At 35.7% G+C, this 13,742-nt stretch overlaps 3 protein-coding genes across 5 annotated transcripts; 1 reads left to right on the forward strand and 2 right to left on the reverse strand.

Annotated features, from left to right (window-relative positions):
* Positions 1-2,510: 2,510 nt before the first annotated feature.
* Positions 2,511-9,953, forward strand: LOC108812731 (uncharacterized). 3 transcript variants are annotated; one of them, XM_018585070.2, is made up of 15 exons: positions 2,511-2,673; positions 3,253-3,743; positions 3,823-4,072; positions 4,561-4,856; positions 5,455-5,637; positions 5,772-6,530; positions 6,643-6,740; positions 6,840-6,890; positions 6,973-7,061; positions 7,506-7,967; positions 8,072-8,146; positions 8,310-8,380; positions 8,477-8,534; positions 8,655-8,877; positions 8,979-9,953. In XM_018585070.2, exons 2-15 carry the CDS (start codon positions 3,370-3,372, stop codon positions 9,602-9,604), a joined length of 3,615 nt encoding a protein of 1,204 aa, XP_018440572.1. In that variant the 5' UTR covers positions 2,511-2,673; positions 3,253-3,369; the 3' UTR covers positions 9,605-9,953. The 3 variants fall into 3 exon arrangements, with proteins under 3 accessions (XP_018440572.1, XP_056843112.1, XP_056843111.1); XM_056987132.1 differs by lacking the exons at positions 2,511-2,673; positions 3,253-3,743; positions 3,823-4,072 and adding an exon at positions 4,127-4,274; XM_056987131.1 differs by lacking the exons at positions 2,511-2,673; positions 3,253-3,743; positions 3,823-4,072 and adding an exon at positions 4,132-4,289.
* Positions 9,954-10,145: 192 nt separating this feature from the next.
* LOC108812732 (UBP1-associated proteins 1C) lies at positions 10,146-11,825 on the reverse strand. The gene is made up of 6 exons (XM_018585071.2): positions 11,651-11,825; positions 11,471-11,545; positions 11,221-11,351; positions 10,679-11,042; positions 10,485-10,598; positions 10,146-10,378 (listed from the first exon to the last, which is right to left on the reverse strand). Exons 1-6 carry the CDS (start codon positions 11,735-11,737, stop codon positions 10,316-10,318), a joined length of 834 nt encoding a protein of 277 aa, XP_018440573.1. The 5' UTR covers positions 11,738-11,825; the 3' UTR covers positions 10,146-10,315.
* A 410-nt stretch (positions 11,826-12,235) lies between these two features.
* Positions 12,236-13,742, reverse strand: LOC108809123 (uncharacterized). The gene is made up of 2 exons (XM_018581256.2): positions 13,403-13,742; positions 12,236-12,541 (listed from the first exon to the last, which is right to left on the reverse strand). The coding sequence occupies exons 1-2, from the start codon at positions 13,590-13,592 to the stop codon at positions 12,420-12,422; spliced, it is 312 nt and encodes a 103-aa protein (XP_018436758.1). The 5' UTR covers positions 13,593-13,742; the 3' UTR covers positions 12,236-12,419.

The raw sequence follows: 13,742 nt of genomic DNA on the forward strand, positions 1-13,742 counted from the left end.
GTGGTTTTCCATAATCGATTTTTAAAATTTGCGATATTATTAAATCTGATATTGTAGGCATGTTAAATCAACTTGGAGAAGTGGTTTTGCTATAAAAGATTATTTAGTGTATATTTTAAAATTGAGAGATTCGATTTTTTAAAAGAACAATATGGACCGATCTTAAGATGAATTATATATAATTGCAATATATATGTATCTTACTATATATACATATATATATATATATATATATATATATAATTTCTAGAACATATATTCTCAGTAACTTAGTATCTAATTGCTGTGTATGTGACGATTCATATGTATCTTAGTATTCTAACTATATATATATATATATTATATATAATTTCAATATGGACAAACAGATGAATGGTACATATTTCAGAAGAATGATATCTATATATTATATCTATATATTATATATAATTGCAATATGGACAATCTATATATTATATCTATATATTATATATAGTTGCAATATGGACAAAGAGATGAATTATGTATAATTGCAATATAAAGGTAAGATTTAGTTTCATAGCAATGGTACGTATTATATCTTAGTCTATAAATCGACATGTAATAATGGTACGTATTAAATCCACATGTAATCATATGTATGTGGAAATTGTATATAGTATGTATTATAAATAAGGATTAGATGTTTAATTTAAATTTAAGAGGTTTACCTTTAAAATCCACATAGAAGAAGTTGTAATGTTTCTGTTTTAATAAGATAGATTTTGTAAGTCCAAAATTAAATTGATAGGCAATGTTATATTATAAAATATGTCCATTATAGACCATTCATTTATCAAACTAAAATTTATTATCTATTCTTTCCTTAAATAAAACCTACGGAATTACCTAATGTGATTAATGATTTATTATCTATTCTTTCCTTATATATATATATATATATATATATATACATATATATATATATATATATGTGGAAATTAATGATTTTAAATAATAAAGATTTGCTAACAATCAATATACTTTCTATCATTTTTGTTTAACTATTTATTATTAAAATAAATTAAACAATTACATTAATCATATAATAAAAGCTTAGATTTTTTTGTATATGTTGTATTTTAAATTTTTCAAAACGAGTATAAATTACTAAAACAATTAAAAATCTCCCATAAACTTTTGTGATCCATGTTTAATTTTTTTATGTAATAAGATACAATGATTATAAAACCATATGACTAAATAATTTATCTTAATAGGTGTTTATGTTAATATATATATATATATATATATATATATATATATATATATATATTTCATATCATTTAAATTAAACTATACATCATATGAAAATACATACTTATATTTTGATATTTGCATTGAACATATATTGAAAAGTTAATAATTTAATTTTGAAATCTTCATTATTTTCTTTTAAATGATTATAAATTATTGAAACCACTAAACATCCCACATTAAAAACCAATTATTTGGTGTAAAATTTTGTTAGACAAATATGAAAATAATTATAAAATAATATGAGTAGAAACTTCATTTAATAAATATCCATATTAAAAGTATACTATATATATGTTTATATCATTTAAATTTAATTATACATCATATACATAGTTAATATTGATTGTTTTAATATATTTACCCTATAATGATTGCGAACAAACAAGAATGACTGTTTAATTTATATGCACACGCCAATTTATTACATAATAGTAATTGATTTCTTAGTTATTTAATATATAATTATTATTTTATTATTTCATAATATGCAGAAAATATAAAATACATATGTACCTCTTTAACTAAGTATGTACCTCTTTAATAATTTTAAATCTTAAACATTTATAATTCTCAGGCAAAAAAAAACAAAATGAAAATAAAATTTAAAATCAATATTTTCATCGATCAATAACCAAAATGGAAAAGTGACATAAAAAAGAAAAATATTGAAGATAAATAGGATTGACACATGAACGTAAAATTCTTATAGCCACAATAACTTTTAAATTACTAAATCATGATATAAAACCGAACTGACATAATTTTAGTGTAACCAAATAGTATACTTGAGATTATTTTGCTTAAACATTAGGTTCTTATGCGATAAGTGAATTTTTGACTTAAAATATTTTTAAAAATGAAATCAGCTCATGAGTAAACAAATTATATAATTAACAAAATTTTATTTTAAAGTTTTGTTTAAGGATCAAAAATATTAATTCGATCAAGAATATAAATTTTACTTCTTCATATAATATTTTTTCAATAATTTCATATAAAATTACTCTGCGGAAGGCACCGTATTGTCATAGCAGTAGTATAATGAAATAGTATAATAGTTTACAAAATTTTGTAAACAGTAAAATCGCTATTCAGAGGAGGCCCATATAGCTTTATTGGAGCCGGCTCGGCTCGTATTTTTACCAAATTACCCTTAGTCCCTTAGGAAAGGCAATGCATACCTCAGGAGATATACGATGAGTAAAAACGTAATTTCACAGTCCTAGTTTCATCGCCGATGCAACTAACTAAACAAAACAAAGGCCTTGGTTCCGCTATGATCCCGTCCTCTCATGGCCGTTGCACGAACGTTGCTTAATTTCGATTTTTCGAGCTCTTTATTACATACTCTTCGAAACAATCTAATCCTCAACACCTCTGCTTTTTGATTCTGAGGTACGACGATTTTATGTTTTCGTTTTCACTTTAGTTCTGATAATTAGGGTTTTATCTCTGGTAAATTATTGTCTGCTTAATTGAAGATTCTCCTTTTTAGTTCAAATTCTTATAATTGATTCTATTAGGGTTTGTAATTGAAAGTATCCAGGGACGTTTAAGCTCGTGAGCTCGAACTTTGATTTTTTTTTTTGTTTTTTGTGGTGGTAATGAAGTTAATTAATGGCAATCTTAGGATATGATCAGTTCAAATAATAGTTCCGTAGGCATCTGTATTACTACTGCTTGGTTTTAGTTCTTAACTTAGTCTCAGTATTTAGAAGAAGATGATCTTTGCTTTTATGGATATGAGCATGGTTCTGGCTAAAGTTCATAATTAATGCATGCTTAGGAAGCTAAATGTCTGCAATGAAGAAACCAAATTAATCACATATAGATTCTTCCTCTGTTAGTTTCCTTTTGGACCTTTTCAAGTGTTTGCACTGTGTTAATCAAATGACCCTCTCGTGATTGTTTTCATGTTTAAATTCTACATGAAAAGGCTTATGGCGTTTACTTATGTTTATGGTCCATTTGCAGGTGCACTTTAAGTTAATTATTTGAGAGCTGAGAATAATTAGGCATTTATGTCCTACAGCTTGTCATACTCCACTGTGTATTTTTAGTTCTACATAACAATTTTCGAGAGCTGAGGGAATGTCAGCACCTGGGAAGTTTGATTTTTCTTCCGGTGCTGCGCCTCTATACAGATCTAACTTTGCCCCACAGATGGAAAGATCAAGTAGCTTTCGTGAACTTCCTGTCCCATCGTCTCATCCAAACATGTTGAGGGGTGCTTCACCACCAACACAAACAGATGTAACAAACTTCTTTCAGTGTTTGCGTTTTGATCCTAAGGTGGTTGCCGCCGACCACAAGTCTATTCGTCAAGGTGACTTTAAGCGGCATGTTAATATTGCTCTTGGAATACAAGGAGATGAGTCTCCTAGCACAGCATTCAAAGGGAAGTTTATTCCAGAAGAGATCAAAAGACTAAAGGCTGGTCTGCGCGAAAACAACGTCAAGGCCAGGTAGTTTAACTACTACCACAAGTTAGTTAGTTGTGTTTGAATTACTCTTTTGGCTAATTTAATAATTTTTGGTCGCTAGGGAGCGCGTAAAAATTTTCAACGAAGCTTCTTCTGTATTTAACAAGTGGTTCCCAAGTGGGCCTACAAAGAAGAGATCTCGACCAGAAGGGTTTTCTGGTGGTGATCGCTTGGTCTCAGGATCAGGATCAGGCCTAGGTAATATGGGCATTCAAGATCAGACCCTGGCTGGTGGTTTTGAGCTTGACCAGCAAAAGTTAGATGAGCGACCTAAAAGCGCTGTCCCAAATAAGCGAACACGTACTTCCATGGTAATTCCTGACTCTTTTTTTTTTTGTTGACAAAACTTCATTTAGTTAGTTGATCTCTTGGTTCGTCCTTGAACAAGTAACCCTCATATGCTATAATGCACTTTCCTGTCCGCATTTTTATTGCATGCTTCTGGTTGGTTACTGGGAAGGTGGGTCGTATTAACAAGTTACTTGGTGAAAAAATGGATGCTGGTCACAAATGGTACCTTTAGATAAAGTATAGAAACTTCGTTACTTGAAGCAATATGCTACCAAAAGTAGTAATTTTATATATTTCGAATTGCGTGAAAATTTTAAGTGTTGGATTATTTTATAGCAGTTGCCTTCTTATATTTAATGGGCTCTCACTTATATATTTGATATGATGAAACTATAGAAGTTGATAAAATTTGCATTTGGTGTTATTTTCTAAAATTAGGTTCTTTCCACACCAAGTCCGTCATTATTGCTTCTGAAAAACCTTAAAATCTCTTTATTTTGTGGTGCAGATGGATGTTCGAAGCAATTCCATTGTTCGACAGTCAGCTGCTGTAGACAGAGATAAAGAAATAACGCGGCTGGCTAATCATAATGCACTTCAGGGTGAAGATCGAACCTCACTTGGTATTGATGGTTGGGAAAAGTCAAAGATGAAGAAAAAACGCTCCGGTATTAAAACCGACTGTCCTCCGAACCTGAGTTCAAGTAAAGTAGTTGATGGTTATCGAGACTTGAACCAGGCCACACAACAGAAGTCAATGGGTGACACCCGGCCGAGATTGAATGGTGACTCGAACATGTTAAGGTATGTACATGATAGCTTTTTAGTGCAGTCAACATACAATGTCCAGTGCTGATACTTAGTGTCCTTTCTATTGATTATTTCCATGTTCGTAGAGGTATTTTCTCCGATTTACTTTGCTTAGATGTACTTTCCATTTACATCTACTTGTTCCTTGTTTGGAGTTTATTAGGAAAAGAAGCGTAAGTAGTTGTAATATCACGAGCTTCGGTTAATTGCTCTTCACTGTCTCTTTAGTTGCATGATTTTATCTGAACTTATAGAAGTATGTGCTGGACTGATGAGTTTATACGCCATAAAAAACTTCTGTATGTTGGAGATGCATGAGTGTGAGGTGTGTACTTCCGCCAACAATATCTCCCTTGGTTTTACGTTGACAATTTTACTGGTGATATTGTGACTGAAGAAATGCAGATGATTACTTAATCCATTGAAGTGGGGGTAAATTATGGTTTCAAGGGTTCAAGTTATGCTTGGATCCTTTCACTTGATCTAACTGATCACTTTGTTGTGTTTTACTTCTTCTTTATTTTCTCACCTCGTGGCGATCAGTTAGATTCTGTTTACTTTAATGGTTATTGTGTTTAAATTATTTTTGTAGGCAAGCGGCTGGTAATGGAGCTACTGGTTATGGTAGATCTGATAACCTCTCTCAGCAGACGAGCTTGGCTGGATATTCCCCACCGTCAAGGGGCGATTCTGATCATAATTCTTTGTGCATTGAGAAGAGAGAACGCTCCGTTGGTTCAGATAAGGAAAGGGCGAATCCAAGAGCTGTCAACAAGTATGTGTTGTATCCAAGAGCTGTTCTTTGTCACACTTTTTAAATCTTTTAATCAATTTACATGCACCTTGATCAACTTCCTGATGTCTTAGCCACTGTTAAATGTACTTATTACTCTATTGGGTTCTTTGAAGGTCCAATATTCACGATGGAATCAATCCTGCAAGTCCGGTTAATACAATACGAAATGCTTCTGTTCGTGGGCCTAGATCGGGATCAGGGCTACCTCCGAAACTGTCTCCAGGACCACCCTATAACTCTCCATCCCCAAGTGACTGGGATATCTCTGGCTGTACAAATAAGCCTCCACCAATGTCAGGGGTTACACATCGGAAGCGTATGACATCAGATCCGCCTTCGTCACCACCTGTCACTCAATGGGCCAGTCAGAGACCGCAAAAGATATCCCGTACAGCAAGAAGGACGAGTTTAGTTCCCATTGTTTCTATTAAGGACGAAGCCTACTCAGATACTATATCAGGTGCTGGTTGTAGTGAAACTGGGTTTGAATTTTATAAACGCTCGCCAGCTGCTTCTCCTCAGTTGAAACTAAAAGGTGAAAGCAGCTTCTCCATAGCAACTTTTTCAGAAAATGAAGAATCTGGTCCCCCTGAGATCAAGTCTAAAGACAAGGCGAAACAGTCTGATGAGGTTGATTGGAAAGATGCACAGAATATTCCTAAAATGTCTATCCCTGCTTTACAGTCAAGAAAAGGTAACAAGCCTGCTTCTGGTGAAGAGATTGGGGATGGTGTGAGAAGGCAAGGAAGGACGGGCCGTGGCGGCTTTTCTTCCACAAGGTCTCTCAACCCAATGGGAGTAGAGAAACTTAAGAACGTTGGAAAAGCGAAACAGCTTCGCAGTGCAAGAACTGTCTTGGGCAAGAGTGAAAGGTAGAGATCATTCTTATTTTACCCATAGCCTCTAATTTACTTTCTTCTGTGTATGAAAGTTTTTGGGACTCCATGGTGTTTATCTCATAGCTTCTTCGTGAATTCGGTGCAGTAAGGTGGGTCGTCCACCCACTAGGAAACTAACTGATCGCAAGGCTTACAAACGTCAGAGAGCAACGGCAGTAAATGCTTCACCACTAGATTTTCATGGTAAAACGAGTTCATTTTAAAAGAATTTTCTGTTTGTCTGATTTTTTTTTGTTTTGTTCATTTTATTTATGGATTATTTGCGCTTCTTTGCCGGTTCAGATGATGGCCATGAGGAGCTACAAGCAGCTGTTAACTCAGCTGTAAATTTTGGTAAGATATTGTTTCTTCATTCACTTTTAGGTTGTATACTCAACTTTTGTTTCTCGATTGAAATGTCTTGTCATTGATGCAGCTCAGAATTTTCCCAACTCTTTCTGGAAGCAAATGGACCGCTACTTTTGCTTTATATCCGACGATCATATTAACTTCATGAAGCACCAGGTGAAACCTTTTACTTCATTCTCAGATATTAAGGATATTTGACAGATATATCTATATTGAGTTATAAGTATTTACACCTGATATCCTGAAGTAATACTGTTATGGTCTAGGTGGTTTCTATCTTCTCAAGTGTAGTTAGTTAGGAATGTGCTACAAGGGAAATTAAGGTCTGGATTTGTACATGGATATTAGTACCAATAAATTCACTATGCTTGCTCCTTACGTATTTATCTGCACCCCATTAATGTAAAGGTAAGGGAATCCCAGAAAAAGCAAAAAAGAAATGGTGTCAAGTTTCTGTTGGACTTGTTAAAAGTACATGATTTGATAGATTATGAACATTTATGGCGTTACGAAAGCTAATCGGAGCACCAAGCATGTTAACTTTAACACATTTTAGAATTAGATAGTCAATAATGTACTGCTTTTTTCATCCATTTTCAGGGAGAACTCTTCTCCATGGGTCCTTCACCTGTGCTGACATCCCCTGACTTTGATAGCCGTGATTTATATCCTGAGGAACTTGCAACCAGAAGTGTAGATTCCAAGGCTTCTCCACTTTACCATAGACTGCTGTCAGCTTTGATTTCTGAGGACTCGATGAGTATAAATGAAGATCTACAAGTTGATGGATTTGGGGCCATGCCTGGTCTCGATGATGACTCAGAATTCAGTGTTGTGAAGAGTAATGGATTTAGAAACAATGAAAGGCTTGAACATGATGAATCAGAGGATGATGGGTCTGGAATTCTGCTCAATGGTTTTATTAACTCGGACTACCACTGCAATGGCAAATTTTCAGATCATTCACCCATTGACTTCTCAGACATTCCGTATGATAAATTGGGAATAGATGAAAAGATTTATCTGGAAGCTCAATCTATTGGAATATCCTTGGAATCAATGGTATGCAGTCTGGTATCTTCGTTATTGAGAAACTTGTTACTGCTATGTACTTTTTGCTGAAATTTCTTGCAACTTGATATGCTGTTCTTGTGTGTTTCTTACAGCCTAGCATTTCAAATATGGAGGATGAAGGAGTCGTTGATGAAATAAAAAAGTTGGAGGAGGCTATCAGCAAGGAGGTCTCTTTCTCATCTAATACTTACTATATTTGATTTGTTATGGTTTTCTTGTCAGCCTTGCGGGATTGTTAAGTACTTTATGTGGATTCTCACTTCTCATAAGCAACCCTTGTAAAAGGCCAAAAAGCAAATTTTGATTTGATTGTCTCTGTTATTTTCACAGGGTTCTAAGAAGAAAGAGATGGTTGATAGGCTATTAAAGCCTGCCTTAGAGATGAGAGAAATCCAGGAGAAGTATGAATTTTTCCGTTAGTCTGCTTTTTGTGCACGCCTTTGTGGATATGTATTATGATCTGATGGTTTTGATATGTGATTCTTTCCTTTACGTAGGGAGTTAGATCAGCTTGGTTATGATAAACTCATTGAGATGGCATATGAAAAAAGCAAGGTAAACTAGCTGTCTCGAAACTGGCTCCTATTCAGCATTTTTTCTTACTTCTCTAGCCAAGTCACTTATCTGCTTAACTCCAAGTTCTTGGTTGATAGCTCGTCTCGTTTCTTTGTACAGGCAAGTCGGCGTCATCACACCGTTGGTGGAAAGAACTCCACTAACAAGATATCAAAGCAGGCTGCATCTGCTTTTGTTAAAAGGACGCTTGAACGATGCAATCAATTCGAAGAGACGGGCAAAAGCTGCTTCAGTGAGCCTGAAGTTAAGGATATGTTCATTGCCAGGTTGGCAACAGCGCAAGATAATCTTGTGGACAAGGAGGATAATCCGTCGACTTCAAGTACAATCTATTTCCTAAAATAAATATATATAAAACGGAAATGTGATATAAATAGATATTCACTCTACTAATTTGTATCCCTATGCCTTTTCCCCTGACAGCACCCATTGGCTCACAGCCAAGCTTGGCACGCATTGGGCGGAACTTGGAGAACTATGCCAACTGTTCTGATGCTCGACCATCTGAAAATGCGTTACGAGAGCAAACGACAGGGAGAGAAGATACAGTTTGGTCCAATAGGGTCAAGAAAAGAGAGTTGCTGCTTGATGATGTTGGTATTGGGACACAACTCTCAAGTAGTACAAAGGGAAAGAGAAGTGAGAGGGACAGAGATGGGAAAGGGCAGGCTTCATCTAGAACTGGGACCAATAAGATCGGCCGGCCTTCCCTGTCCAATGCCAATGGTGAAAGAAAACCGAAAGCAAAACCGAAGCAGGAGGCAAATCAGATATCTTCATCTGTTAGGGTCCTGGAGCAACCCAAAGCACCATTACCTAACTCAAATGAAGCAAACAGTGAGTATGATAATCTGGGGGCATTGGAGGATACAGAGCCCATTCTAGACTTTTCTCAGCTACAAATACCAGATGGCTTAGGAGGTCCAGAGTTTGATGCGCAGCCAGGTGATATTAGCTCATGGTTTAACATGGACGAGGAAGAAGATTTCGATATCTCGGAGCTTGGAGTGCCAATGGATGATCTTGCAGGGCTGAATATAAAGTTTTGAGGTTACCTCTTACTCTCACTCCATGATCTATATCTGTATAGTCTTGTTGGTTATACTAGTTAACAACAAAAGAAAACCATAAAGGTAAAGAAGAAAAGTTTTGCTTCCTTGAACATTTGTTAGCTCCAGAAAATTAGGTGATATAGATTCCTACTTCTTTTTAGGGCTTCGTTTCCGTTTCTTATAATTCTGTTGTAGTGATATATATATACAAATTTATATATATGGAGGGTCTTCTTCTTCTTTGATCTTTTTTTTTTTATTTCTTTTTTTAAAGTTTTCGTAACCTCAGAACCATTACCTTCTCTGTACATACATTTTGTGCTCCTTAATAAAATTCAGTTTCTCCTTCCATTAACAAGATCACTGTGCAAACTTTATAGTCTTTTTACCATCATGATTTGTCTATGTATGTTTTCTAAATCTTCTTGCTCTTATTATCAGAAGGAATTCATCTCCTTGAAGCAAAATACCATTTATATATTTAAGTAAAGGTGTGATGAGATCATGATCTTTATACTTCTACCACACTTGTTCATCATAAGTCTAACTCAGAATAAAATAGTCACAGCTTCAGAACTGTTTCAGGGTTTAACCATAATGAGAATCCAAAACTTGGTACAGACAATAATGCTAATGAATCACAAGGCAAAAATGAAATCCGATTCTGAGTCAGGGACATGTTACTGTTGCTTGTCTCAAGAATCCGATTCAATCTTTAGCCACAAGTTTCACGTACTTGCCATCAACAGTGAATCTGGAGCTCGAGTTCACCTGTAAAGAAAGAAAACACCAAAAGAGACTCTTAAAAGTGAAAATCTTTCAAATGGAAGAAAGAGATCGTTGTATCTTAAAAATAGGCAGGATGAGATTGGCTGACCTTTTGCTCTACCTCCTCACTGAGGTCGGATTTGTCTAGAGTTATGCCTGAACCCACAAGAGATTCCAGAACGAGCTTCTTCAATTTCTTCATCTTCAAAGTTTTATCTTCCTTCTGTATCAAATACCAGATTCATACATGTGTTACACTATGTAGTCAACGAGAGTATCAATGAGTTTGATAGAGATACTAACAGATTTCAAAGCCGAAGTGATCAACTTCTTCCAATTGATTTTCTTCTCACGGCCCTCCTGCTTCTTTGCTTTCTTCACTTCACTTCCTTCGGTTTGAACAACTTCTCCGTTGTTTTCACCCAAAGTCTCCAGCTTTCTCTTCTTATCAACTTGAGAGTCTCCATTCACAGCACCCGAGGAGACAGGTAAATCTTCTTTCTTCTCTTCCGTAACACCATTAGAAGCATTCTCTGTTGCATCCACTTCCACAGGGGTTTCCGATCCTTGTTGTTTAGCATGGAAGCTTCTTGCTTTTCCTCGGTGTTTCTTCCCATCAGCATGGGCAAGTAAAGTCTGCTGGCTAGTAGCCTTTGTGTTACATAAGCTGCAACCAAATATAGGTAAATAACTACTCCAAAACATGTCATCATGAAGATAACTCGCAGAAACAACAAAACATTCTTAACAAACAAGTCTACATAAACTCTTATCAAATCAAAAGTATACAAGTCCTAAACAATGTAGAAGAAGAGCCTTTAAGGAAGGTAGAAAGAAGTGAGTACCTACAAAACCATGGATACCGATTTGACAAGCCAACGTTTATATCAAAGTCTGGCTGCTGCTTAGAGTTGTCTTTGGGCTTTGCAGGTGTGCCATTGGATGCCTTTGACTGCCCTTTTGGACCATACTTCTCCTAAAATACACAAGAAAAGAAAAACAATCTCTTATTAGAAGACATTAGCCAATAACCTATATAACCCAAGTCAACTTGTTAAACAGTAGATTGGTACAAATGGTTTTTGAACTACTTACAGCTTCGGTAATGCACTGGTTATGTCCTTGTACACTGTCTTGTCCAAACGTTTCTCCACAGTCGATGCACGATAACTATTTGATTATTAGCAACAACACAAAAAAAAAGCTAAGAGATTTAACAGAAGATAAAAATCAATCAATCATCACAGAGATAAAGAAAAGAAAGATGGAGGAGACCCTTGAGGCACGGCATGTCCTGAAGTGAGTCGGGAGCTTTGGCTTCTTCAGACTCGCTCCACAGTCCTCGCATTGAAACCAAACCATCTTCTTCCTCCTTCCGATTTATTGTCTGTCAAACCAAAATCGGAGGTGGGTTTAAGAGATACCACCTGTGTCCAAAATTAGGGTTTTAAACATGTAAATGAAGAAATATTGTTTCTTATCGAAGTTGCCAAACAACGCGCTGTTTTGGAACACTAAAAACGACACAGTTTGTTAGTTTCAAAGGTAAAACGGCTTGATTTTCCTCAGAGGGGGTGGCAGATTGTTTTGGCCCATTTGTTTAAATGAACCCTATTGCATTTGTAGCCCTATTTTCATCAACTAAAACTTCTTTGCAGGCTGGAAGTCTATATGTTACACAAGCTGTTGTGCAAGTAAATGAGCAACCACGAGGACTCAAACGTCCAGGACTGGTCCATGACAAATATACGTTTGAAATTTGGAAGTGTCTTTACTAATTCCTCTAATTTGTTTAAACGAAATTATGTATCATCAACTAAAGCTATAGTTGTTGTTTTGCATTTCATGGTTTTTCTAAGACGGACAAAGAGAGATTACATATCAAACACGGATCGATCATTCAAGTCATGTAAACAAATATCACACTAAAGAGAAGAAGTCATTAAAAACCTGCCATCCATCAGAAACAACCACCACCTACTACTACTACTACTACTACTAGTACTATACATTGAGTAAGAAAGAAGAGACATAGGCGTTCGTGTTAAACGGAGGGTATGTTTGAGAAGGAGAAGCCTTTGTATCCTTTGTATGCGTAGTATGCAATCCGTGTATAGTAAAAGCCCGGGATAAACAGAAGACAACCCAGAACAATGAAGAAAATCCCTGTGTCACCACCATCAATCCATACAACAACAAAGAAAGAAAAAGAGAGGAATGAGTCTTGAATATTCACTTGTACGGAGAAAAAAATAGTTGAAATGGGAAAAAGGTAGTATTACAACCCATATATATGGTTTACACATCTCCAGTGGTTTTGTTTAATTGAGAGAGAAGTGAAAAAGAAGCCAAGAACACGTTACATCTTACTGATGAGTAAATGATAAACAAGTGATTGCTTCTTGCAATGGTAAGGGAAAAATCTAGTTTACTAAACTAAGAATCTGATGCACATGCTTTGTTTAATATAGCAGTAAAGAGATGTGTAAAAAATGCAACCAAAAGAGGTTTCAGGCAACGCAGAGAAGATCAGTATACATCGCAAAACATACAGGGGTTCTCGAAGATGATTCAGTATATATAACAAAGCGCAACAGAGGTACTCGAAAATAAACAAACTTAGTTAATTAGAAGCAATCAAGATGAGATCAAATGAATACATTTTCTTGATATTTCAACTAAAAGCTTAGAATCATCATATGAAAGTTCTTTCTAAAGCTACCTAACCAGTGGACACTCATCATCAGAGATCAAAATAACCATTTTGAGAGCGAGAGTGTTTCACTAATAAAAAAAAAAAACAAAACACTAGGCGCTAAGCTAAATCATCTGATCAATGAAACCATGATGCAGCCTCCTCTCACATTAGGTTAAACGAGCAAAGCCTATACACAAGCAAGCAAGAAGCAGGATACTACGAGATCGATCACTCACAGTATCTCCTCCAATCTAAGCTATATTTTGTTTTGATCAAGCAAAGCAAAAAACGTCTTGACACCAGCTAAAAAGTAGAAACAAATCTCGTACCGTGGCCTCGATCGCCGCCGACTCGGTTGTAGGCCATGAAGAAACCGGAGACGATTCCCAAGATTCCGAACAAGAGGAGAGACACCGCCAGCGAGATCTCCTTCACCGGCGGCCGATTACTCACCGTGTACGAAGTCCCGATCATTAGGTCCTCGTCCGATATCGAGAACGCGTGGTCCACATACGCCATTTTTTTAATAGTATAGCTACTTCCAATCGAATTCAAGATCAGAACGATGTGAATTTGAAGGGGTTTTGTGGCGTGAGAAGAGCTGAAGATCGCAAAGGTTGAAGAAGACGAAATCAATCACTTTTGTGAGTTAAATGCGGTAAGAGATTG

Source organism: Raphanus sativus, chromosome 6 (genome assembly GCF_000801105.2).
Source record: "Raphanus sativus cultivar WK10039 chromosome 6, ASM80110v3, whole genome shotgun sequence".
NCBI lineage: Eukaryota > Viridiplantae > Streptophyta > Magnoliopsida > Brassicales > Brassicaceae > Raphanus > Raphanus sativus.